Source organism: Trichosurus vulpecula, chromosome 3 (assembly GCF_011100635.1).
Source record: "Trichosurus vulpecula isolate mTriVul1 chromosome 3, mTriVul1.pri, whole genome shotgun sequence".
Taxonomy (NCBI): Eukaryota; Metazoa; Chordata; class Mammalia; order Diprotodontia; family Phalangeridae; genus Trichosurus; species Trichosurus vulpecula.
The window spans coordinates 286758586-286786208 of record NC_050575.1 but is presented as its reverse complement, the minus strand read 5'-3'; the positions used below and the strand labels follow the sequence as shown (position 1 = coordinate 286786208).

Sequence of the window (27623 nt, the reverse complement as noted above, 5' to 3'; positions counted from 1 at the left end):
TAATGTTATCTCTGTTTTATTGTATTTTTATTTACTTCATTAAATATTTCACAATTACATTTCGATCGGGTTCTGGCTGCATTTGGGAGTGCTTCAGGCTGCGTGAGTTTGACACCTCTGGAATACACATTGGACTTGGCATCAGGAGTTCGAAACTTGTCTCAGATACTTGCTAGCTGTGTGATTAGGAGCAAGTCACTGAGTTTTTCTGACCCTCAGTTTCCTTAAATGTTACTTAGAGATTATGCTACTCATACAACTTACCACAGGGGGCTGTTGTGAGGAGAGGTATCATGGTACACTGGATAGAGCTCTGACTTTGGGATCAGAGGACATGGATTCATATCCCACCATGTTTACTTCCTACCTTGGGCAGGTTACCTCTTGCTTGGCTTCAGTTTTCTTGTCTATAAAATGAGGAGGTTGAATTAAATGGCCTCTGAGGTCACTTCCAGATCTAAATTTATCATGCTAGGAAGGTGACTTGTACCTAAAATGCTATAGAAAAGTGAGTTATTTTTTTTAAAGATATTTCAACAACAAAAAAAGGTAGCAAGCATTATTAAGTGTCAACTATGTACTGAACAGGTAGCTAGGTGGTGCAATGGATACAGTGTCAGGAGTCTGAAGTCTGAAGGAGTCAGGAGGACCTGAGTTCAAATCCAGCCTCAGACCCTTATTTACTGTGACCCTGAACAAGTCACTTAACCCTGTTTGCCTCAGTTTCCTCATCTGTTAAATGAGCTGGAGAAGAAAATGGCAAGCCATTCCAGTATCTTTGCCAAGAAAATCCCAAATTGGGTCATGAAGAGTCAGACGTGACTGAAATGACAACAATAGTCTCTGACCTCGAGGACTTGACTGACTGGCAGGGGAGGAAAGCAGATTCGATTATAATTTACAACAGAGCGTGCTAAGAGGATCGTGGTGCTAGCAGGTTCTGATGTGGTTCCCTTGCAGCTGTGCCCTGATTTCCTCTTGCTGTGCGTTGATTTCCCTCATAGACAATGCACTGTTTTGTCATCATATATGCAGAGATTAGTGAACAGATGGAAGGGAGGTTACTGTACTCCTCGTTAGTCAGCGTGTCTATTGTATAATATTTCAACAATTAGTTGTTTTCCACTAGTAAGCTGCAAAATAGCACCAGTCATTTTCTCAGCTGCTTGGCTGACTAACTTCAGGCTCAAGAAATGACAGCATGTGTTTGGGGGGGTGGTGTGGGGGGAAGAATGATTGTACTTAATGATATTTTTCCTAAGAATATAAAAGTACAGAATGACCAGTCAACATATTAAGCTTTTGTTTAGGAAGCTTCTTAGCAGGGTTTCATATAAGCTTATGTAACACCTGGATGAAGAGGATCTTAGAGAAACAAATCAGCGAGGCAGTGGGGGAGAGTGGAAGGAGCCCTAGGTTTGGAATCAGAGGTATGGATTTGAATCTTGGTTCAGCTGCACTCATATGACTTTGGACAAGTCACTTAACTTTGTGGTGTCTCAGCTTTCTCATGCATCAAATGATAGAGTTTGACTACATACATGCTAAGATCCCTTCCAACCCCAGATCCTGTGGTATAGTATTTGTCATAACCCCACAAATCACCTTGTATTGATTTTCTACGGACCTCCCTATGCACTTGTCTCCTTATGTTAAACTAGAAGTTCTGTGAGGGCAGGCACCATTTTTTACATTTGTCTTTGTTTCCTAATAGCTAACACAGTACCTGGCACACAATACTTCAATTCAATTCAATAAACATTTATTAAGCACCTACTGTGTGCTAGGTACTGTGCTAAGCACCAGGGATACAAATAGGAAAAAGACAGTCCTTGTCTTCAAGGAGCTTACAATCTCAGCTGAAAACCTGGGGAGACCACCAGGGAGTACCTGGTGAGGGGATGATGTTCCAAGGATGTTCCAAGCTGACCCTCTGATGTAAAATACAGAGTTACCTGGAAAGTTCTGAGCCCTCTATAGAGGAAGGTTTTAGGAGGAGTTTATTGCTCTGCTATCCTGCAGTGGGTAGAGCCCTGGGCCTGGAGTCCAGAAGACTCATCTTCCTCTGACACTTACTAGCTGTGTGACCCTGGACAAGTCACTTAACCCTGTTTGCCTCAGTTTCCTCATCTGTAAAATGAACTGGAGAAGGAAATGGCAAACCGTTGTAGTATCCTTACTAAGAAAACCCCAAATGGGGTCATGAAGAGTCAGATAGGACTGAAAAACGACTGAACAAGAAACCAGTGCCCCAGCAAAAGGGGAGAGGGCAGGGTGCACCAAGAATGTATTGAGTATCAAAAGCAGAATCAATCAGTGTGCTCATGAGACTTCATGTGATCACCTTATCCTGGGAGAGTCCTGATGTTCTATGGAGCCAGCCAGCAGAGCCACCAGTGGAAAATGAAGAGTAATTGTAGTTGTTTAATAAATGCTTTTTGATTGACTAATTACCAGGGCATATTAGAACTGTTTGCCATGAATTTGCCTCTGCACAGGGATAGAGTGCTGGGCTTCCAGTCAGGAAGACTTAAATTTAAATCTGGCCTTAGACACTTTCCTAGCTTTGTGACCCTGGGCAAGTCATTTAACCTGTCTCTCTTTAATCTGTCTCAGTTTCCTCAAAAGTCAAAAGGGGAATAATAGTAGCACCTATGTCCTAGGGCTGCTGTAAAGATCAAATGAGATAATTATTTGTAAAAATGCTTAGTACAGTGGCTATCATGTAGATTAGTCGTGTCTTAATATAATCTCAAAGTTCTTTGAGGTAAGAAAAATGGAGTCTCTAAGGTGACACTTTTTTTAGTAACCTATTGGTTGTACATTTTTGGTTCCTTACAGCTGCTAGCAGTTCAGAATTAGGAAAAAACTTTGGCTGACTGGCACATACTCTCCCTTAGGCATGAATGACATGGTTGTCCTTTCCTTATAGACAGGGTGGGGCTCCACCCTGCTAAATTACCAGGACAAGTGACTGGCACAGGACTGAAGGATATGAGAGTATGAGTGGCATGGAAATCGTTCAGTCTAGATTTGGCTTCAGCAGCCTCTGATATTGTCAGCTGGGTGCCTTAAATACTGTTTTCTCCTTAGAAAAAGAAATGACTCCCTTTTGTGGTGTGGATCCAGGCCTCCTACGTCCAGGGGTAGAGAGTCTTATTTCAGGGTTCAGGTTTTTGCTGCCCTATGCCTTTTCTAGCAAAACCCAGTTCCAGATTATGTTTGTACTTGGGTGAAAAAAATGTTTTCCCTGTTTTGCTCCTGCAGAACATTGTCCTAAAAATGTTAGCCTCTGATTCCCAGGCCTCCTCAACCATATAAAAGGTTGTTCATATAGAAGAACTATTGAAGTACCACTTGAAGAGAAGAGAGGAGAGAGACAGTGATAGAAAAAGAGAGGAAAAAAAGAGAGATAGAGAAAGACCTTGTGTAATCACTTAATCTTTGCTGAGTTCTTGGGGAGAGGCAACCAGGTATAATAGAATGAGTGGAATGTTCAGGGTCAGAGAACTTGGGTTCAAACCCATGCTTTCTTATTTTTGCTTGCTTGTGTGACTTAAGACAAGTCCAGTTATTCCACCCCCTCAACTTTCCTCCCACCCACCCCCCAAACATACACTTTCTCATCTGTAAAATGAAGGATTAGAACTTGAATCTTTTCACTTCTAAGACCCATTAAAGCTCTAAATCCTACAAGTCATTATTCCCTATTTTTTAGAAATTCATTATTATATTATAATGATCTTACTACATGCCATGGCAAAACTTTATTTGTAAAAACAGCAGAGAAATAGACCAGCCTGTAGCATGAGATAAGCCCTGGATTTGTAATCAGAATCCTGGGTTCAAATTACGGCTCTGAGTGATGTCAGGAAGTCATGTAACTTTGCTAGGCCTTAGTTTTCTCATCTGGAAAGTGAAGGGTTTGGACCTGATGATCTACATCTGTGAAATCTTTGAAAGATGCCATTGTGCTAATCAGTGTTTTGTTGATTTTTGTCTCCCAGCAGGAACATTCTGAAGAAGTTGACCAGAGTGACAGCATTGCTCTTATTTCTGTGTTAGCCGCCAACACCACATATACAGTGAAGATTGCTGTCATCACTAAAGGGGGAGTTGGGCCTTTCAGTGACCCAGTAGATATATACATTCCAGCTAATGGTAAGACCCAGTAACCTTATTTGCTTCCAGAAATCGGTATTCCATGTGGTGACCAGATTGTCATTAAAAATGTTATGGGCCTAGGAAATGACTTAAGACTAAAGCCAGTGTCAAAGTACTTTTTTTGCAATTATAAAATCAGTTATTTTTCTTAGTTATGAAGTACTGTGATAGCATACATTTAAGTGGCGTCTGGTTGTGTGCAAGTCTTACAGAAGTATAGTTCATTAGGAAGACAAATGCATTCAAGATAGAACTTTTGGCTTTATCCTTGGATTTTCTAACTCCTTGGGGTGGGGAAAAGTACTTCGAGGGATCACTGGATTTTAACTTGCTAAACCAGAATTGAGGGGATTGGCAGGATCTTTTCATTCAGCAGGGAAGGGAAAGACCTATCCAAATATTTACCTTTGGGGCTGGTTTTGAAATGACTTGACACTTGAATCCATCACTGCTTCCAGTACTACTGCTGGAAAGGCCAAATGGCCTTTGGATTGCTTATTTTAACACAATAGTCTCTATAAACAAGTAGATTGAAAATCTCTCTCTCTGCAGTGCCCGTGGCTTACTGATTCAAAAGCCTAGACCTATGTACTGCTTTGGTGTCTTGTTTTTAATTCTGTTATCATTCAGTCTTAATATTGAATCAGCTGACCTAGTACACAGCCTCTGATTTCACAGTTTAGTGAAACCACTTTTGTTCTGACTTTGACCCATCCCGGACATGTTTGAATGTTTGGCTGCCAGGCCCATTGTTATTGTGTTATATTTGTATCTGTTGTGCAAATATGGTGATGTTAATCAATCAAAAAGTCTGTATTAAGCATGTACCACGTGCCAGGCATTATATTAGTTCTTGGGAACGTAAAGATTAAAATGAACCAGAATCTTCCCTCAAGCAGCTTAAGTTTTACTGCGGGGCAGGGGTGGGGGGAGGCAGGAGGAATGCAGATTGGGGAGGTGTCCTTTTCTGCTGATGGTTGTTTATAAAAGTGGTCTTTGTACCTGATTGCAGGAGTAGTCTAGGAACAGAGGCCTGAATTAGCTGACTCTTCCTAGAAAAATAAGGTCAATAAGGAGGATCTATCCATCCTTTCCACTTCACCATTGTTTTGGGGGTTAAAATAGGACCTTTTTGCAGGTTCTAGATTCTGGGGCATATCCTGAGCCTGAGGAAAATTAGTAACTCAATTCAGTTCAATTTAACTCAACATGCATTTATTAAGCACCTACTGTATGTAAAGTACTATGGCAGGTTCTAAGGTTGCAAAAATTCCCCTTAGAACTTATATTCTAAAGAGTGGTGACCACCTGTAATAGGCAATTCACAGAAAGGGAGGAGAACAAAAACATTAATGAGAGCATTAAGAAAGGCCTCGCGTAGAAGATTGTACCTGAGCTGATTCTTCAAGGGAGCTAGGGATTGTGAGAGAGGGGGAGGGAAGGAGAAAGGGAGGGAGGGAAGAAGGGAGAAGGGGGGGGGGAGAGAGAGAGAGAGAGAGAGAGAGAGAGAGAGAGAGAGAGAGAGAGAGTGAGTGTACATTGAAAGCATGGAGGATGACCTGGGCAAAGGTGTGGAAGTGGGAGATGGAATTTCAATACAGGTAATAATATCAGAAAGCTAGTTTGTCAGGAGAGCAGTGTGTGAAGAATAGGAATGAGTATGGAAAGATAGGTTGCAGGCAGATTGTGTGAGGGCTTTAAAGGACTAACAGAAGGGTTTGTATTTTAGCCTAAAGGCAATAGGGAACCACTCAAGCTTCTTGGGAAGTGATGTCAGACTGTGTTTTGGAATTTACATTTTCATAGCTCTGTGGAGAATGGATTGGAGGTGGGAAAGCCTGGAAGCAGGGAGACCAATTAAGAGGCTATCCTAGTAGCACTTATGAAAGGTGGTAGGGGTCTAAAGTAAGATGTGGTGGTCATGTTAGTACAAAGAAGGGAACGGCTGTGAGAGATCTAATTAACAAAATCTTGGTAATTGCTCTGTTATGAGAGGTGGAGAACAGTGGAGAATTGAGGATGACTCCCAGTTTGTGAATCTAGGTAATTGAAAGGATACTGGTGGCTTCATAGAATTAGGGAAGTTAAGGAGATTGGTAGATTTGAGGGATATGAAGTGGGAATAATCTTTCAGATACCTATTAAACATCCATTTCATTTGAGAAAAGTTGTGCGCGTAGCAAAGGTAAGCAATGTATGCCTACCAAATAGAAACATAATGTCCCGGACTTCTCCTAAAGAGACATTGGCGACCAGGTACAGATTAACTAGTATAAAGTCCAAGAATGTAGGAGCTCTTATCTTCATCACACATGGTAAATTCCTTACTCTAAGCTTACAAAGTTTTCAAGTAATTTCAGCTCATTCTTATGTGATAAAATGAATAGATTTATTAAAGCCTGAGTACAGTTGGATGCCTGTTTTCCCCTTCTATTATTACTAACAAACCGGGGCAATTGAGAACATGAAAACCTTAACAGCTTTCATGAACACTAAAAAGCATGGGCAATCCAACATTTTCCTGGTGGTGAAAATCTGTGAACAAGACACAAAACCACAAAACTTTAGTTGTTAGAAGGGATCCCAAGGCCGCTGAGTCCACTTCATACTTGACCAAGAATTTCTTCTATAATATATCTGACAAGGAAAGACCTCCAGTAAGAAAGAACTCCCATCTCTGGAGGTAGCCCATTTCATTCTTGGACAGCTTGAATTGTTTGGAAGTTCTTCCTTACATCAAGCGTAGATATGCTTCTTTGCAACTTCCATTGGTCTTGTTTCTGCCCTCTGGGGCCAAACATAGCAAGTTCATTCCTTCTTATATTAATTACCACCAACTTTTGAAACAATGAAGATGTAGGAATGGAGGAGAGAGCAGTACTAACTGTTGTTTTCTATTTAGTTAAAATATCAAAGGTATTTTAGGTTTTTAATTTGAAAATGACTTTGTTTTGTAGGCTTAATAGACCTTGCTCCTTCTTCAACCCCAGCACCGGGAAATACAGATCCAATCATAATCATCCTTGGATGTTTTTGTGGAATTATTCTTATTGGGCTAATTCTTTATATATCTCTAGCTATTAGAAAGAGATTACAAGAAACAAAGTTTGGGTAAGTTACAGAATTAAAATTAACATTAAAACAAATGATATCACATAATATTATATCTTTTTAAAATTAATTTTTTCAATCCTTTCTATTTCCCTCTTCCTCCTTCCCTCAAATTAAGAAAGAAAATAATATTACATATTAACACTTTATTGGCTAGTCATTTCGATGTGCGCCTGCTTCCAGTCTAATTAATCGAACCAAAATCATCCTGGAGTCTGTGGTTTAGTAATCTTTAGGCTGACCAATCTATCAAATCATACTCAATTGCCTTTATTTAGGCAGATTCTCAAATATTAACTTTGTTGTCAATGATTCACTCTCAGAGACAGAGAATCAATAGTACCAATACTATTTAATGATCAAAAACCCAATTCATATTTCTTCAATTAGAAATCATACAAAAATGGCATTAGTGTGGGTGTTTGTTGTTGTTTCAGTCGTGTCCAACTCTTCGTGATTCCATTAGGGTTTTCTTGGCAAAGATACTAAAGTAGTTTGCCATTTCCTTCTTCAGCTCATTTTACAAATAAGGAACTGAGGCAAACAGGGTTAAGTGATTTGCCCAGTATCACATAGCTAGTAAATGTCTGAGGCCAGATTTGAACTCATGACTATGAGTCTTTCTGATTCCAAGTCCAGTGCTCTATCTGTTGCATCACCTAGCTGCCCTAGATTTATGTATAAATAATTTCCAGAAAAATCTTAAATGTTAAGTCATTTTGTTACAAAACCAGAGTTTATCTCCTGTAGAGGTCCCAAACTTTTTCCTGATGAGAACTTAAAAAAAAAAAAGGTGTTTTCCTTAAGTCTCATGTTCACTAATAGAGGAAGAAAGGAGGAAAAAAGACTGATTTATCAATCAATTACAGTGAGTTATGGGGGGACCCAAATTCATTCCCCACCACCTATGGCTTTACTGCCAGATACTTCTCTCCCTTGGCATTCCTTCCCCTTGGAATTCCCCAGAACTGTGGGGGATGGGAAATGGTGGTGGCAATTAGCCTGTCCATGCCCATTTAATATGACTTAGATACTAACTAGTAGCTATCAGTTATCCACTTGGCAACCCCTGATTTACTTGTATCATGTTTCAATATGTGAACAGTGAGTATGTAGTTTGACAAAGTGGAAAAATCTGTCTCTTGGTTGGATAATTTAACTAGAGCACATCCCTAGTGTTTTCAGTTGTTTGGGTCCTAACTTCCTTGAGTATGTTTTTTTTTCTGTATCTTCATGTAATAGGCAGAAGACCTACAAAAGTTGTGAATGTGGTGTAGTAGAAAACACACTGGATTGGGAGTTGTGAGACAGAACTTCTAGTCCCAGGTCTTCCAGTCTGACTCCTGGGCAGGCTGCAACAACTTGGGCCTTAGTTTCTGCATCTGTAAAATGAAAAGGTTGGGCTACAGGATCTGTGAGGTCCTCTGAACTCTAAAAATCAGTGAGTTTAAGTTGAGACTTTTGAACTCTATTACAATCCAAAAGGATATCCTAGGTGCCCACTATTTGAAGAGTATCATGCTATATGCAAAGAGAAAACAAAATAGACCCTGTTTTTAAGAGCCATCCTGCTGGAGGGTTTTGTCATTGATTTAGGAGTAGGGGCCCTTAAGAATTTGTAGTTGAACAAAATGTATTTTATCCCAACTGGGCAGAAATTCCTAGGTTAGCATCATAGCAGCTATCTGATATGTAGAAGTAATATTTCTCACTTTGTGATGATTAGATTTATTTTTTGAGGGTCACCCAGAATGAATGATCAGCAAATGCAGAACCAAAGAAATAAAGGACAAATAAATTCTTGCACTCAGAGAAATGCTGGTTGAAAGACTGGATACATGGCCAAAAGCAGGGAATATAGTTGTCTAATATCTTTTGGCACTCCAGTGGCTGTGGTCAAGGGCTTGAATTGCTGTTGGAGGCTAGACTTCTCTTTCCAGTAATCTCATAAACACCTCACTACTTCCTTCACTTGCTTCCTTTCTAATTCTATTTCCTTCCTCCTTTCGGAAGGAAATTTGTCATGTCTGCCTGTCCCATAAAGTTCCTCTAAACCTTTTTTAGATCATGGATCATGCAGCCTGGTGAAGCCTATAGACCCCCATTCTGAAATAATATTTTGTTGTTTACACTCACAAATGAAGGACATGCTAAATTTCAATTAGTGGCTAATAAAAATAAAGATGTAATCTTTTTCCCATCCAAGTTCACTTATCCCCTGAAATCTATCCATGGCAGGCAGGTAGTCAAAAAATAAACTATTAAGCATCTACTATGTGCCAGACACTGTGCTAAGTGATGGAGAGAGATGAGGAGAGAAAGGAAGTCTGTGGATTCCAGTTTAAAAACTCGTTGTAAAATATCTTTTAAAAACTTTAGAAATAAAGTCCTACTCATGTCTTATTGGGTCACAGGAGCTTCTTGACACAGCACCAACACAGTGTTACTATTTTAGGCTGCAGGAACAAATCACCAAAAGTACTAAATGTAGAAGGAACAAGCTTTGAGGGGAGGGGTGTTGCACATTGCTTAGCCAAGATTTTTGACCTGACCAATGACTCTCCATCCTTTTTGGCTCCTGGAATTCAAGTTGTTTGAATATTGCGTTGTAAACTTGGAAAGGCAGTGGAAAGAAAATAGACAATTTTAACATAATGAAAATACAGTTTATGTTTGAGAGGAGAGGTTCTTTTAAAACAGGAGTTAACTAGGGCTCTATAGATTAGGTTGGAAATTTTTTCTGTTGCATTATAATTGGTTTCCTTTGTAATCTAATGCACTTTATTTTAATAACATTATTCTGAGACAAGATCTAAAAACTTCACATGGCTGCAAAGGGGTCCATGACACAAAAGAAAACTGTTCTCTTTTAAAAGAGTCTGATGAGCAACAGTCATGATTAGTTATATATTTGCTTAAACATTGATTAAGTACTTAGTATGTACCAACATAGGTGATCCAGTGGATAAAGTGCCAGGCCTAGAGTCACGAAGACTCATTTTGATGAGTTCAGACACTAGCTGTGTAACCCTGAGTAAGTCACTTAACCCTGTTTGACTCAGTTTCCTCATCTGTAAAATCAGCTGGAGAAGGAATGGCAAACCACTCCAGTATCTTTGCCAAGAAAACCCCACAAAAAGTTGGACACAACTAAAAAAATGACATCAACAACCACGATAGCTACCAGGCCCTGTGCTAAACTTGGGATACAAAATACAAACAAACATGCACAGTCTCTGCCATCAAAGAGCATACTATTCAAATGGCAGAGGACAGCAAATAAAGAGCAATTAGAAGGGAAGTTTGAAAGTGAGTGGAGGCATGATACTGAGCAAAATAAGGCACAAACTCCCCTTTCAGCTCCAGTATTCCAAGGAAATAGTCTAAGTGGATGGGTGTCATGGCAGTTAACACTAACATTTGCTGTCTTTGTTTTATGAAATCAGTTTTTCAAAAGGATTATCATGTCTATATGTCTTTATTTAGGAATGCCTTCATAGAAGAGGATTCAGAATTGGTTGTAAACTATAAACCAAAGAAGACTTTCTCTCGGCGAGCTATTGAACTCACTTGTAAGTTTTCCTCTGGAAGAATTTTAAATTGTTTTCTGACTGGCACAGGCCCAAGTCTGTTGAGGTTCTCAGAAACACCAGTTAAGTAGAAGAACAGCTGTGAATATGTAGTAAAGTAATAAAGTGCTGGGCTTGGAGGGCTTAGAACCTGATTTTGATACTTTCTGGCTGCATGATCCCAGAGGAGACTCTGTGCTTCAAAGAACTTGCTAGGACTTCTTTACAAAATTGTAAACAGTTGAAATCTGTTTGTGGAGGTAGTTTACCACACTGAATTCCAAGCACTAAAAATAAAAACTAGTCAGAGTAAGGGCTTTATCATCCATATCTGTCTTGTACCTTCTTAACTAGTTAGTTAGGCTTGGATCTGGAAGTGATGGGTTAATATACATAGACTTGTAGTAACTAGAAAACCAGAGCAACAGAATGAAGCCCCAAAACTGAAAGCATTAGAATGGCCAACACTAGAAAACCTGGTCAGCTGTCAAATGCTCAAGTGAAAGGAAGAACCTAAAAGACTTAATCTCAAGTATTATTTGAAATGTTGGTTCCTTGGTAACTGTTGTTACAACAACACACCTGTATGTGTGTATATACATATATATGTGTGTGTGTACACATATATGAATGAGAGGGAAAATAAATGGAAAGTTATCTCAGAGGAAAGATACTAGCTGACAGATCTGAAGGGTACAAGGAAGGAGAATCAATGAAATGGGAAAAGCCTCTTATAAAAAGTGAGACTTGAGCTGAGTCTTGAAGGAAGCCAGAAGTCAAGAGAGAATGGTGAGGAGGAGAGCATTCCAGGCAAAGGGGAGAGCCCGTAAAAGGCATGGAGTCAGAGACTGAGTGTTATATTCAAGGAAGAGCAAGAACTCCAGTGTTCCTTGATTGTAGAGTATGCAAAGGGGAGTAAAGTGTAACGAAACTGGAAAGGGAGGAAGGGTTCAAGTTGGTGAGGGCTTTATGTATCAAATAGAGGACTTTGTATTTGACCTTGTAGGTAAAAGGAAGCATTGGAGTTTACTGAGTAGGATAGTAACATGATTAGATTTTTACTTTAGGAAAATTACTTTGGTAGGGTAAATTGGAGTGGAGAGAGACTTGAAGCAGGTTGGCCAAGGAAGGCTAGTGCAATTGTCCAGAAATTGGGTGATGAGAGGGCCTAGAGTGGTATCTACATGAATGGAGAGGTGATGTCTATGAGAGATGTTGTGAATGTAAAAAATGACAAGACTTGGCAACAGCTTGGACAAATGGGGTAAGTAAGAGTGAGAACTTAAGGATTATAACAAATAGGGAAGTTCAGAAGTGAGGAGAGTTCTAGGAGAAAGAAAGCAAATTCTGCTTTGGACATATTGAGTTTGAGATGTCTACAGGGCATCGGGTTCATGATGTCCGAAAGGCATTTGCGATTTGAGCCTGTCTCATGAGAGGCACTAGGAATGGATATATAAATCTAGGAATCATCTGCATAGAGATGATAATTGAACCAATGGGAGCTAATGAAATCATCAAGTGAGACAATATGAAAAGAGAAGAGGTGAAGAGGGCCCAGGACAGAATCTTGGGGGATAGTCACAATTTGTTGGTGTGTCCTGGATGAGGATCCAGCAAAGGAGACTGAGAAGGAACAGACAGACAGATAGGAAGATAACCAGAGAAGAACAGTATCATGAAAACCTAGAGATAAGAGAGTATCAGTAAAAATGTGTGATTAACAATGCCAAGAACTACAGAGAGGTCAAGTATGAAGATTGAGATAAAGCCATATAACTTTGGAGAGAGCAGTTTCAATTGAATGGTATCAAAAACTAGATATCTGAAGAGAAGGAAGAGAGAGTAGGTAGAGGCATTGAGTATAGATGCCTCTTTTTTTGAGGAGTTAAGCTGAGATAAGGAGAAGAGTTATAAGATCGTGGATAGTGGGTCCATTAGGATATACTGAGAGTTTTTTGAAGATGAGTGAGACCTGGTCATGTTTGTAGGCACCAGAGAAAGAAACAGTAAAGGGAAGAAATTGCAGATTGGAAAGAGAAGGGATTATGGAGGAGGCACTCTCTAAAGAAGGGAGAGGATGGGATGAAGGGTACTTGTAGGGGGGTGGACTTGGCAAGCAAAAGAATAATCTCCTCATCAGAGATTAGAACGATGGAGGTAGTGTGGGATGATGTCAGAGTGATGGGAGATGAAGAGGAGGGGAGAAAGGGGGTGGCATGAGAAGCTTAAGGAGAGAAGAAAAGGCTTGGAACAACTACTGTGTTGAGATAGGAATCCATTAGTGAGTAAGTAATAGGATTGCCTTGCTGCATTGGGGGCTCAGTTGAAAATTGCTGACATAAATTTGTAGAGGACCTAGTTAGCCTGGTTTTGTGACTTCCTTCAGTTCTGTTCTGACAGAGTATGTGAAGAGGAACAAAGGAGGCAGGTGGCAAGGGTAATCTAGTGTTGTATCTTGTCAAAGCATGATTGGCAACAGGATAAGGAAATGGGATTTGAGAGGAGAGGGTAATGAAGAATTGAAATGGTTCACTAAGGAGTTGAGATTGGGGAGAGAAGAAGGGGTAGCCAAAACAGAGGTGATGACTTAGGACAGTAGAGAGGGGTAGAGGAATTGTAGGTCACGGTGAGGTTGAAGAGTAGGTTTAGGAGGAGTATCGGGGGAGAAGATTATGATAAAAAATTGTGATCAGATAAAGGACATGGAAGTGGGTCACTTTTGGGTGAGGGTGATGACAAGATTGCAGTGTATAGTGGAGATAGAGTGGAGGAGTGATCGAATCATAGCTTTATAGCTAGAAGGAAGGGAACAAGCATATATTAATAATCTACTATGTGCCAAGCATTGTGCTAAGCACTTTACAAATATTATCTCATTTGTTCTTCATGACATCCTTGGGTGGTAGGTGTTATTGTTGTGGTTTCATGTTGTCTTGTGGGGGTCATCTCAGAATTCAGACTCAGATCATCTCCAATCCAAGTACAGGCATTTATTAAGGATTATGCCCTCTGGAGGGCTGGGCTCCTTGGAGGAATCGGCAACTTCAGCTAGACAAGATAGGTAATTTTACAGTATAATGATGCTGATTGTACAACAGAAAGTATGAATATTAAAAAGGCAGGAGGAGTTTGTTAAGGGATTAGGTAGTAGGGGAGGGGTCGAGCCTCAGTGTAACTGCAGGTGCTATTACCCATAATGCATAGAGAAAAGGCCCAAACCAGGGTGTGGGGGGAGGGCTTTTTGTGGTTGAGTGCATGGACACACCTGATGTGTCTGTGGGAAATATGAGGAATGGGTCTGGGGGCATTCCATCACATGGACACACTTCTTCTAGTGGGGCATGAGTTCATGAATATGCCTGCTGTTCTAGTGGGGCAGTGAAGCATACATGAGGAAGTTAGGATATTGAGTTGGGGGCGGGGCAGTGACTAGGTAGGGGTAATGGCTATATTGAGTCTGGGGGCAGTGGCTGGCTAGGTGCAGTGGGCCTACTGTTCAGTGAGATCTATGAATGAGTCTGGGGGCCTGTGGTGTGGTTAAACAAGGACATGCCTGCTGTTCAGTGAAGCCAGTAAGGAAGTTAGAATGTTGGGGCAGGGGGCAGCTTTAATAGGATTCCATCATTATGATGATCCTTATAATTGAGGAAACTGAGGCCTGCAGATGTTAAGTAACTTGCCCAGAGTCACACGGCTAGGAAGCGACTGAGGCCAGAATTGAACTTGTCTTCCTGATTCCGGGCCCCGTATTCTATCCACGGCATCACTTAGCTGCTTCTTAACTTTTAAAAGGGACCCAAAAGGTTATCCACTCCATCAACTTTATTTCACTGATGAGGAAACTAAGGCTTAAAAGGTTACTTGTGCAAAGTCACAAAAGAAGTAAAAGCACATACTGACTATTTTTATGTGTCTTTTTTATGTCACTAGAAGTAAGCTCTTCATAGGCAGGGACCGTGACTTATGCTTCATTTATACCCATAGCATCATACTAGACACCGAGCCTTTCCCCTCACCTTGTAGCTGTGTTGTCTTGCCCATTTGGAGTTTGAGCTCTTTGAACACAAGGAGTACTGTGCATTTCTGTTTGCATTCCTAGGGTTTATCACGGTGCTGGGCACACAGTAAACACTTGCTTCTGTTCCATTTCATACTGAGTGCTTAACAAATACATTGGCTGATCATAGTACAATCAAGTGAGCCAAAAAGAAAGCTTCCTCTTTATCCCAGCTTACTCACTCCTACATTGTTCTAGCCCAACATGTGGCCAATTAGGCTCTTAATGTTGAGAAACTAACCTTTCCCAGTGATCAGCTGGGCCCTGAAGGAGTTCCTTCCAAACATCTGCGTTGTAACAGAATCCACTGTGATAATTATCAGTGGCATTATTTCTGGGTAACAATGTCTGTGTCATGGAAACTGTTAGCTCTTATCAGTCTTTCTGAGTACTCTTTAATGTAGGGCTTTCCCTTACCTAATTATCTCTAGTTTACTCTGTATGTATCTTTTTTATGCATAGGTATTTTCTCATGTTGTCTCCCCCATTAGACTGTAAATTCCTTAAGAATGTAGACTTTCTTTTCATCCTTGGCAGGCTGTTTGGCACATAGTAGGCACTTAATAAATGTTTGTTAAATGAACTGACTGATTGAAAAAGACCCTTGTGATGTTGACAACTACCCTGTGTGCTTCTCTTTCAGTGGGAAGTTTGGGGGTCAGTGAGGAATTACAGGATAAACTGGAAGATGTTGTGATTGACCGGAACCTCCTGACTCTTGGAAAAATTCTGGGAGAAGGTAACCAATTTGGAGGCATTATTAAAAAGCAAAAAAAACCTGTCAAAACTATTCACCATTTTGGTGAATTTGAATAATGTGAAATTGCTCTGAGGGTATTTTCTAGTTCATTTTTTACTTGAAATAATAAGATTAATGAAGATGCTTTGTCATAAGGATTTGCTTGCTCTCTGGAGGCAGTTCATAAAACAATATATTTTAGTTCCCAGTAGGGAGTAACACAACTACTCTTGTGAGAGTGAATATCCAAGAACTCATCAATCAGATGCTCATGTGCTTTAGATTGATTTTTCTGGTCCTTAAACATATTATTTCATTAAGAAACCTGGGTTCAAAATTTGCCTTAGGACACTTACTAGATGTATGACCCTGGGCAAGTCACTTCTCAGACCCTCAGTTTCCTCATTGATAAAAATGGCAAAACTTTTTTTAGACCCGAATGTATCATAGAAATGTGCATTGTCGTTATTCCTGGGGCCTTTCTAATCACTCTCATGAGAACTAACTTGGCATGTATTAGAAAGGATATGGACATGCTGAACCCTATTCAAAGGAGGTAACTATCATCATAACAGGACTCAAAACTAGGTTTTAAAGGGTCTGTTTCAGGAACTAGGTATTTTTAGTTGGAAGAAGACTTGGGCAGACTTGGGTAGGTTGAGAACATGGCAGCTGTCTTTAGATATTGAAAGGAGAGATTTTCCAATAAGAAGGAAGGATTAGAAATGTTATCCTTCATTGAAGAGGAAAACTAGAATGAATGAGTATAAATTATAGAGAGACCAATTTTGGCTCAAAGAAAGAATGTCCTAACAATTAAGAAATGTTGGAAAATGGAATGGAATGGAATGCTTCAGGAATGTGTTCAAGTGAGGAGGCCATTTGTCAGGGATGTTGTGTTGAAATATTAAAGCAGTAGAAGAGATTCCTCCATTGAGACAATGAGCTAGACTAGATGGCCTCAAAAATCCCCTTCAGGTCTGGGATTCTATGTGATAATAATTTATCTTAAATTATATGAAAATATTTGGTATATCCTTGTTCACTCTAGATCTTAGGCATCATTAATTTGATGGTGTTCATCTGTAATACTATTTTAATTTCTTAGATTAGTTATCATATTTAATAAACTGGGAGTCCAAATTAGATTGGATTAAAGGACTTGCTATTGCCTTATTTGATGATTCATCAGATGTTGATCATTTTCCTTTACTGAAATAATGGTATTAAATTGTAGGTTCCTGGAAGGCAGAGATTGTTCTTTTTCATTTCTTTTTTCACTGTGCCTTGCACTCAGTAGGTATTTAATAAATGGGCTGGAGAAAATATTACTGAATTTGATCTAATTACATTAATTACAGCTATATTCTTTTATGAAAAGTGTATTCCTTCTTAACTAGCAAATCATAGCTTTTAATTGTGGGGGCGGGGGGTAGAAGTAGCATATACACCAACCCTGAATTGGTTCTCAAACTTTTTGGTCTCATGATCCCTTTGAACTCAAAAATTATTGAGGACCCCAAAGAGCTTTTGTTGATGTGGGTTATATCTACCAAATATTTATCATATTAAAAATTAAAACTCATGTTTTTAAAATTATTTTTAAAATAAGAATAAGCCTATTATGAACCTAATATATTTTAATGAAAATATATTTTCCAAAACAAAAAAAAATTAGTGAAGAGTGTGGCATTGTTATACATCTTTCTGCAAATCCCTTTATGTCTGGCTTATTAGAAGAGAGCTAGATTCTCCTATCTGCTTCTATATTCAATATACTGTTTTGATTGAAGTATATGAAGAAAATCTGTCCTCACACAGATATATAATTAGAAAAGAAATGACTATTTTAATAGGCAAATAACATCTTAATATTATTATGTAAATTTTTTAACCTCACAGACCCCTCTCCCCGCCCCCAAAAAAAGGCCTCAGGCACCTCAGGTTTCCCAGATCACACTTTGAGAACTGGTGATCTGGGACAGGTCAAGTCCCAATCTTGCCACTTGTTGAGCTAAGGCAAATCGCTTTACATCTCTGAACTTCAGAATCATTATCTGTAAAATGATTATATTATGAGTTCCATGAGGGTAGGGACTATCTTCTGCCTCTTTTTTCATCCCCAGTGCTTAGTACAGTTCCTGGCACATAGTAGGCACTTAATAAATGTTTACTGAATGACTGATCTCTAAGGTCCTTTCCAGCTCTTAATCCTATGGTCTTCTGAAATATACCATGTATGGGGGTAATGTGTTAACCTCTGCCTGCTTTGAATGTGTTAATGCTTTTAACCAAATTGGCAAGAATTACTTTGATGTTTTTAGGTCTCTTCTATTTGTGCAGTAATTTTGCACAGGGTTAATATAAACTGTTGTTCTACTTTCTAGGAGAGTTTGGGTCTGTAGTGGAAGGAAATCTTAATAAACAAGATGGAACATCTCAGAAAGTAGCAGTAAAAACCATGAAGTGTAAGTTTCTATTAGATAAACATAAATACTGTGGGCAGGGGATTTTTTTTGTCTTATGTATTGTGGGAGGATATGTGATGGGGATTCCCACTTTAGGTGAAGCACTTCTAGTTTGATCACAGAAGTAAAGAGTCTGCTTGGAAGAGGGAAGAAGGGCTGGGGGAGGTTCTGCTGTTGGGGGAGAGATTGAGAGGTGAGGGAAGAAATTTTCGGGTAGTCCTGACATTTCTAGTGGAAAGAATTCTAGGCATGGCCCTCTCCCTGCCAGAAGTATTTGGGTGCTCAGCCACAAGATTGACCAATAAATCAATGGCTTCAGCATCCTGGGATCAATACGCCAGTGCTTCAGTGGATCCATGATCACATTTGTATGAGCTTCCCTCTACTCATTAAAACCCATATCATTCCATAAATCCTCCATTTTTGATTTACCCAACACAGTAAAGTCCTTCTTCTGGGTCTTTCAATATTTTGCACATACTGTGATTATGTTATGGTATTTCAAATTAACATATAGTTAGTAATATATAATAAGATGATATATTTTATTTTTTAAAAATTTCATCAAGGCTCATAAAGAAAACTAACTGTTAAGCCTGCTATTGTAGTACTTTTAATGGGCCAACTATTAATACCTTCACTCTTGTCTCTTTATTAACTCACAGCAAAATGTTCCGTGGTATCTTTAGTCAAAGTTGAAAGGTAAATTAGATTCCTTCAAAATAGGACACCAGGATTAATTGGGCATGAGAAGACAAACCAAAATGCAAGAGTAGCCTTTTTATACATATATTGCCTGACAATTTGTTGCAATAAAAAAGGAGTGATCTGTTTTATTAACTAGTAGCAAAATTTGTTTCTAATTATGGCCAAATAAACATGGACTGGACCTGAAGCATATAGTAGTCTCTCCTTTCCTTATTATGATTTTTAGTTTAGATTTGCGAGTATACTTCTCCACGTGTTTACCTGTAGGAATGCAGTATAGTCTTTTGGCATAGCTGAGGTTATCAGAAGGGAGTAATAAATTATGGACAAAGCTGCTGAAAAATTTGTTGGTCATCATTGCTTTATGAATACCACTGCCAAATTGATTTAATTCCTGAAAATGGAAAGAAAAAGACTAATAGCTTTAAAAATTGAACCCCTGACCCTCTGAATGGGGAAATACTCCCTTGATTAACACATTTTTGGAATCCTCTGCTTCCTCTAAGGCATTGCTCAAATTGTAACTGTTCCATGAAATTTTCTATGATTTCCTTCTTCTCCTTCCCCAAGACAGAAGGATGTGACCTTTCCCTTCTTGAAGCTTCCTAGAACATTTAACATTTCTATATAGGGCATCCTTTATTCCGGGTTTATCAAGCAGAGATGGGATATGTTATAAAGGGGATTCTTTTTCAGGTTAGAACAGACAGCCACTGAGGTCCCTTCCAACCCTGAAAAAAATCTATAAAATAAAAAATAATTTTGTGCTTTAACATATTTCTCATCTGCCCAAATAAATTGCAGGCTCCTGCAGGTAGAGTATTATTCCTTTACAGCTCCCTCATTACCTGCTATTATATCTATATCTAGCATACATTCAATAAATGTTGATTGAATCTATTGAATTATATCTTTAGCATAGACAAAAAAATAATAATAGGGAACAAGTCAAAGTGGGTTTTTACAGGGTGAAAAGTGTTTCCCTCTTGCCCCCTACCCTGTAACTAGGTAAAATAATTTCTATCTCTGATTTTTTTTCAACTCTTTTCCAGTGGACAACTTTTCCCAGAGTGAGATAGAAGAATTTCTCACCGAAGCAGCATGCATGAAAGACTTTGATCACCCCAATGTCATCGGACTCCTAGGTATGCAGACCACATGTTAGAAATGAGGCCTGAAAAGAGACAGTTCTACCAAAATAGAATCACCGAAAGTAAACTCAGATGAAGGATTTCATTTTCACAAAGCCTCACAGTTTTCTCCCCTTTCACTTTCTCTTGAGCTTAACTTTGTGGATATTTGAAGGCAGGGACCAGATCACTTGTGTGTTCCCCCATTAGATTGTGAGCTCCTTGGGGGCAGGGACTATCTTTTGCCTCTTTTTGCACCCCTCGTGCTTATCACAGTGCCTGACACATAGAAGGCACTAAATAATTGTTTATTGATTGATTAGTATTATGCGGAGCATCGGCCACAATAGTTTTAAGTAACTTCCTTACTCTCTGAGTCCTCAGACTTTATTTTTCTTGCTTCGGGCTTCCTGACTACCTTTATCTTCCCATTAATTTATATCTTTGGTCTATGCTAGTTCTCTTTCTCTGCTTGCTTTTGATCACTCTTGTATTTCTGTGTTTCACTCTGATCTTTTGCTTATCTCAGATCTCCCAGGTCTCCTTATGTGACACTTACCCTCCTGCTGCATCTTACCCTGCCAGTAATAATGGTCTTGAACTTCACCTCCTTGGAGGGTTTGTTTTCTTATGTGAAACATTGAGGAGGCATCACCTACTGAAAATAGACTAATCTAATACTGCTGGAGGTTAGTTTTGCACTACTGGAGACTTCTATCATATTTTGTTGGTGATGGAATTTGGACATTCAGGTCAACATCCTCCACAGATCAGCACAGTTGGGCACCAAAATGGGTATTCTGGGTTGGGGATTTTATTTCTAGGCCTAATTCTGCCACTAATGTTCTGCACCATCAGCTTTGGTATGGTTTCTCCGCATTAAGGGTTTTTTCCTCCCCCTAAAATATCACATACCCTATGTACCACAGAAAAGGTGTGAGAGAAAATTAGATACTGTCAACAGAGCATTTGGGACCAAAATAGTAAATAGATGGAAAGAGTTATAACAGTTCATATTTCTGTATTGTTTTGTGGTTTACAGAGCACTCTTCTCACAACTCTGTGAGGTGAGCAGAAGGAATGTTATTATCTCCATGTTATAGATGCATAACTGAGGCTCAAGAAAGCTAAGTAATTTGCTGACACTTATAGGGCTATTGTTTGTCAGAGCTGGGGCTCAAACTCAGGTCTTCTGAGTTTAAATTTGGGTTCTTCATGCTTGGCTGTTTCCCCCACTGAATCCAAGCACAATCAAATCTAAGTTATACCTGCCAAGAGAAAGGGACAGAGGTTCAGATTATTTCCAACTAAAGTAATACATACCATTAATCTTTAGGAGTCTCTTCCTCTTATAAGATTTACCTTCCTAATTACATTTTTCTTCAATGAGTATTAAAATTAATTTTCATATCTTAAGTATTCACAACCTGAGAAACCACTAGAGGTAATCTGTGCTAGGCGGCTGGATGAAGCTGACCTACTATTAAAATTTAGCCACAAAGCAATTCACTGAGAGTTGGATCAGTTACTATTTTTATGAACTTGTAATTATCCAGACTGTAAATAAATGACCATTGAAGCCATATAACTGGGAAATTTCCACAGACATCCCCTTAAAAACAAAGACACATTGAAAACATTTTAGTTGTATCTTCTTTGTTCTATGGACTTCGGCTTCACAAGAGGCGAAACATCCAATTTAGCCTTTTACTAAAACATAATGAATTTGTCTTGTGTGGGGCTTTTTTCCTGAGGAAAAAAAAGGTCAAATTTGGGTGGGAAAGTATAAGAATGACTACTCCAAGAGGAAATGATTCTGTGGTAACAACTGGGAACTGACAGTGAGCTTCCCCAAGGGCCCTTTTCTGTGTTTCTGCTTTCCTTCTTTAGTCTGCTCAGAGAAGTAATGGAGAAAAGTGTTTTCTATGAATGGAAATACCAGATCCACCTATTGAAACAATATGCAATTCCATTTGGACATTTGAAAATGTGTCCAAATAATGTCTCATGCTCAATGTCTTATAAATAGTTACCCACTATAGACAACAGTTGGTGTAATTGAAAGGGTACCAAATTCAGATTCTGAAGGTCAGAGTTTGAATTTTGGTCCTACCATTTCTTTCCTGCGTGGTCTTGGGCAGGTCACTTAACCACTCCATTCCCCAGTTTCCTTCTCTGTAAAATAGAGTAATACTTAACTCATTGGGTTGTTGGGAGGATAAATTGAAATAATCCATGTAAAGCTACTTGTAAACCATAAACTGCTATAGAAACAGTAAGTTATTGATGATTTGTCTGAACCTAATTACCATATACTTAGCAATTTCCAAGTGTTTATGAGAGAGCTTTAGTAGCATCTATTATTAGGAGATCATGGCATAGGATAACCATTTTTACAATGGCTTTCCTTTATGTAACATTTCAATTTCAGGGGTACAATATAATGCACAATCTGTCAATGTTCTTTTATTCTTAAGCCATGTCTTTGTGGTGTGCTTTTCATTCAGTCATTAATTTTTATTTACATGAAACCAAGACATCAGTGAAAACTGCATGCCAGTATGCAACATAACCATCATACTAATTTATGTTGAGAAGTGTAACATAGTCGATAAAATGCTGACTTGGAATCAGGAAGACCTCAGTTCAAATCCTTCCAATGGTTACTTACTAGTATGTGAACAAGTTACCTTTCTGAGCCTCAATTCCTTCATCTGTAAGATGGGCATAAATAATACCTTCCCGGATTAATGTGAGCGTCAATCAACAAACATTTTTCAAGCATTTACTATGTGCCAAGCAAAATGCTAAAGGCTGAGAATACAAAGATGAGATGATGCGTATAAACTGCTTTGCACACTTTATAACACTATATAAATGGCATTCATCATTATATTATAATAATACCTTTCTATAAGACACCCAGGGGCTGTACATAGCAATATTGTTTATTGATTTAATTTATTAAGTTAGATAGATAGACAGACAGACAGATAGATAGATAGATAGATAGATAGATAGACGGACAGATAGATGGCAGTAATCTGGAAATTTTACAGAAGAACTGGATGTGGTTTTCTTTTCTGTTCTGCTAATGGAATTTATGTCCTCTGAACCCTTTTGTGGGATTGTTAGGAGGGAAGCATGGTTTTACTCAGGCAGTTATTCTTCCAGTATTTATTTTCCTGAGGCTATATAACAAAGATGGGTTTTATCATACTAATTCATCTTTTTTTAAAATTTATAGGTGTGTGTTTAGAAATGAGCTCTCGGCGCATTCCAAAGCCAATGGTTATTCTACCCTTCATGAAATATGGTGATCTGCATACCTATTTGCTTTACTCACGATTAGAAACAGGTCCAAAGGTAATTATCACATCTATTGTCATTTAACCACCACAGAGGTCCTAAATAAGCTTTCTCTATTCCTGGCCAGGAGTCTCTGGTTTCTATATTTTAGGCTGTTGTCCAGAAATCCAGATACCATTCTTAGACACCATCTTCTTTACTTAATGAAGGTTCCAATGGGTAGTAATAAAAGATTATCCTCTGCTTCTAACTGTTGAGGTTAAGAGAATATTCTGCAAAGCCTGAGATCAGTGTCTTATATGTTCAAAAGTTCAGTTAAGCCACTGTAGAAAATACCAGGGTAGCAATAATAATTATAATAATTATGATAGCTGGGTTTATATAGGGCTTTAAGATTTGCAAAACACTTTACAAATATTATGACATTTTATCCTCATAGCAAGGTAGGTGCTATTTTTATTCCATTTTAAAGATGAGGAAATTGAGGTAAATAAAGGCTCAGTGACTTGCTGAGGGTCACACACCTAGTAAATATGTGAGTCAGGATTTGAACTTAGGATTTCCTGATTCTGTGTTCAGAGCTCTAGCCATTGTGACACCTTGCAACCTCCAAGCAAAATGGCAAGTGACAGTAACCTTAATACTGTCAGATCTTGCCTGTCTTTTATCTTCCCAAGGAAAGTCGCATTTCTCTCTCTTTCTCTTGGCTCTTCTTCTCGGGACTAATGGGATTATTCTTTTATTTCCTCAAAAAAATTATTTTATGTCCTCAAACCACACAAGAGCTTAGATAAACATAGGAAATAGTACTAGATCCCAGAGCCTATGAATGTATATTATTGCGAGCGTCTTCCATGAAGTAGTGCATCATGGAACCAAGTGAAAAGTTCTAAGTTAAGTGATGTTGTCTTGTTCATGACTATGGTTCTCTGGCCCATCTAGATTTTGGATTTTGTAAGGATAGCGCTACCTTCCAGGAAATGGAAAGTAAATAAAATAATATATCCAGTGCCAATTCCTCCCCTGAACTCAAATCTGACATTTCCATTGTTCTACTAGATGTCTCCGTCTGGGTGTCCTGCTGGTACCTCAAAGTGTCTCAAAGTGAGCCTATCATCTTATCCCCTCCCAAGCCACTCTTCCCCATTTCTGTTATAATGATGGGTTCATCAGCATCCCACTTCCTCACGCTTGAAACCCCAGGGTTGTTTTTGACTCTTCTCCCTTCTCCCTTACTCATTTGTCTAGTCAGTTGCAAGCCCTGTTGCTTCAATCTTACCAGCATCAAGAAGATCTATCCTATCTTCTTCACTCATGTGACTACCACTGTAGATTAGGCCTTCCTGGTCACTTAGCTTTATTACTGTAAGAGCCTTCTAAATGGCTTCCTGCTTCCATTTTCCCCTTCCTTTAATCTGTCCTTCACATAGCTAAAACACTCTTTTCACTACACAGATCTAGAGAGGCATCATCGCATAATCAGTTGAGAAACAGCTTTGGAATTAGGATGACCTGGGTTCAGGTCCTGCCTCTGACATATACTGTTTGTGTGGCCCTTCAGGAGTCCCTTAAATTCTCAGGCAGTTTTCTAAGATTGTAAATTCCAGAGAAGGTGCTGATTGGCATTGGTTGAAAGAGTTTCATAACTGGGTATTCCCTATACCGATTAAATTAGTCCTTAAAAAAATGTACATCTAAGGAAGAAAGAATGATGTTAAAGAGTGTTGGGCTTAGAAGTGAGGTTGTTGAGAGTAGGTATTGTTTCACTTTTTTGTATTTGTATCTCTATCCCCTAACATTGTACTGGCACACATTAGGTGCTTAATAATTGTTTGATTGCTTGAAAGTTACTAGCTCTGTGACCTTATGCAAGGCATTTAATTTTGCTGTAAAATGGCAGTAATAATACTTATAAAACCTAACCCACTGGGTTTTTATGAGGAAAGATCTCTGTAAACTCTAAATTATTAAGTAAATGTGAACTATTTCTTGTGTGACTGGTTAAGTCGTAAGCTTTCTGGGCTTCAGTTTTAATCTCAGTGAAATGAATTCTGAAGTCCCATCCAGCTTCGGATCCTATGATCTTATGTCACTCCCCTCATCTGAAAACTGTGCTTTCCAATTGCCCATAGGATAATGGGAGACCATTAGAGCAAGGACTTTCTCTTTTCTGTCTTTTATATTTCCAGGCCCTGGGACAGGGCCTTAACCACAATAGGCACTTAGGAAATGACTATTGAATAAGATAGAGCTGATTTGAATTGGATAGTCCTAAAGTATGAGAAGGTAGAAAAGATGCAGGTTTTATTCTATTACTATAGAATTCTCTGGTAATCAGTAAACTTTGTAGCCTTCATTCTAATCAATCAAGCAATAAATATTTATATATTTATTTATATCAATATATTTATATATTATAAATATAAATATTTATTAAACACCTATTTATTAAAGCACAATAAATTCTGTAATGACGTATGTGGAAAATTTCCAACACTCTTTTAGGTACTCTCCATATTTGTGATTCAGAAAATAGGACTAGCTTAGGAAGTTATGAGAAAAGTCATCTTTATTTATGATTAAATTGCTGCCTTCTCTTGTCCATACATATAACTGAAAGCAAGAAGTCCAGGAAGTTTGGAAGGGAGTTCTGAAGCCTGGCTGACTATCTGGCAGACTCAAGCTAGCACATCATTGTTGACAAATAAGGACAGCTTGTGTCACCATTGGTCCTTTTCCCCCACCCCATTCTGTAATTCAAACCAATGACCTCATTGACACAGGATAGAAAGACCGGTTTGGAAAAGTCATGTGACAACATTTTTTAAGCTTCATTTTGCTCTTTAAATTATAGGGACAAAGTCAACATGATCAGATTCATTTCTCTCCTTTGACACAAAGAGACAAAATTGAGTGAAATCCAAGAAATTCCTGAGGTAATACAGGATATGTAAGTTGTGGAGAGAATCAAGCATCAAATACAACAAACCTGAAAAACTTCACTGAACTCATAACCTCATCAATGTGATGATCCCTCTAATAGTACAGTTTGTAACTCAGGCATGCCTTCTCTTTCCCTGAGACTCTTTCAATATCCTCCCTAAGTCTTTGCTAGGGCAGCTAGGCGGTGCAGTGGATAGAGTGCTAAGCTTGGAGTCAGGAAGACTCAACTCCCTGAGTTCAAATGTGACCTCAGACACTTACTAGCTGTGTGACCCTAGGCAAGTCACTTAATCCTGTTTGCCTCAGTTCCTCATCTGTAAAATGAGCTGGAGAAGGAAATGGCAAAACCACTCCAGTATCTATATGTAACCACTGCCAAAAAACAAAACAAACGCACAACCAGAATGGTGTTATGAAGAGTCAAATATGACTGAAAAACAACTGAAAAGTCCTTGCAGCTAGTGTTTGTACTAGGTTTGCTGCTGCTTGAACCCCTGGTATTTACCACATTGGCTTTTGAAGTTTTACATATATCGTAAGACACTGATCGGCAGTTTTACAAGTATACTCTGTTACCTCCAACAGTAAAATATCCCTGTTCCCCTGCCCCCTCCCCCGATCTTGCTAGAAACATTCCTTTAGGTCTTTTAGCAGTCTATGAGTACCACGGTGGAGTATTGTTACACACAGTCTCTTTCAGTTATCTCTTGTTCTTACTAGAGGATAGACATTTTAGCATAACACAGTTATTTTGTAGTTTCTCAAGTGTTATTACTAGTTGAGGCTACCTTTTTATTTACTTTGAAAAAATATTAAATGCGTGAAGAGTAAGGTAATAAGTAAGAGTAAGATAGTAAATAGCCAATGAAGAGAAAGCACATACCTACTACATCCGATCCTCAAAGTTAACCTTTAGGAAATCAAATGCCAAAAGGACCCACTATAAATGAAAAAGCGATTTATTTCTAATTAGCTTGAAGTTTCCTAGCAACCTTATTCCACATGAATAGATTAGAGTTGAAAGCAATTCGTAATAGATACAATATGTGGCTGGTATGTAAAATTGTTCAGCTCGAGTCTGGCTCTGTGGGGAAAATACTGGCAAACTTATGTTCCATGGAAAGGAAAGTCATGGAAAGTTAAGCTCCCCAGGGAAAGTGTGTGGGTCACACATTATTAACCCTTGGATGGCTGGATGCTTTTGAATATAGATTCATTTCATTTTGGCTTCAAGTTATGCCTTCAGCAATTCACTAAATCCTCTATTTCTAAGTAGAAGGTTTTTATTTAAATCAGCATCTGAAGAACCATATCACACAAATCTTATGCATGTCCTATAAAGACATCATGATGGATTCCTCACAGTTCCAGTTATCTCTAGGGAAACAGATAATCATAGCATTTTAGAGCTGGAAGAGACCT

At 38.8% G+C, this 27623-nt stretch overlaps 1 protein-coding gene across 1 annotated transcript in view; it reads left to right on the top strand.

Moving 5' to 3' along the window:
- MERTK (MER proto-oncogene, tyrosine kinase) overlaps window positions 1-27623 on the top strand; it is a 128588-nt gene that overhangs the window by 94624 nt on the left and 6341 nt on the right. The window contains exons 9-15 of the mRNA XM_036752462.1: window positions 4008-4161; window positions 7122-7275; window positions 10762-10847; window positions 15548-15643; window positions 18031-18111; window positions 19872-19964; window positions 23197-23315. Coding sequence (XP_036608357.1) covers window positions 4008-4161; window positions 7122-7275; window positions 10762-10847; window positions 15548-15643; window positions 18031-18111; window positions 19872-19964; window positions 23197-23315 — 783 coding nt within the window. The remainder of the gene's footprint in view (window positions 1-4007; window positions 4162-7121; window positions 7276-10761; window positions 10848-15547; window positions 15644-18030; window positions 18112-19871; window positions 19965-23196; window positions 23316-27623) is intronic.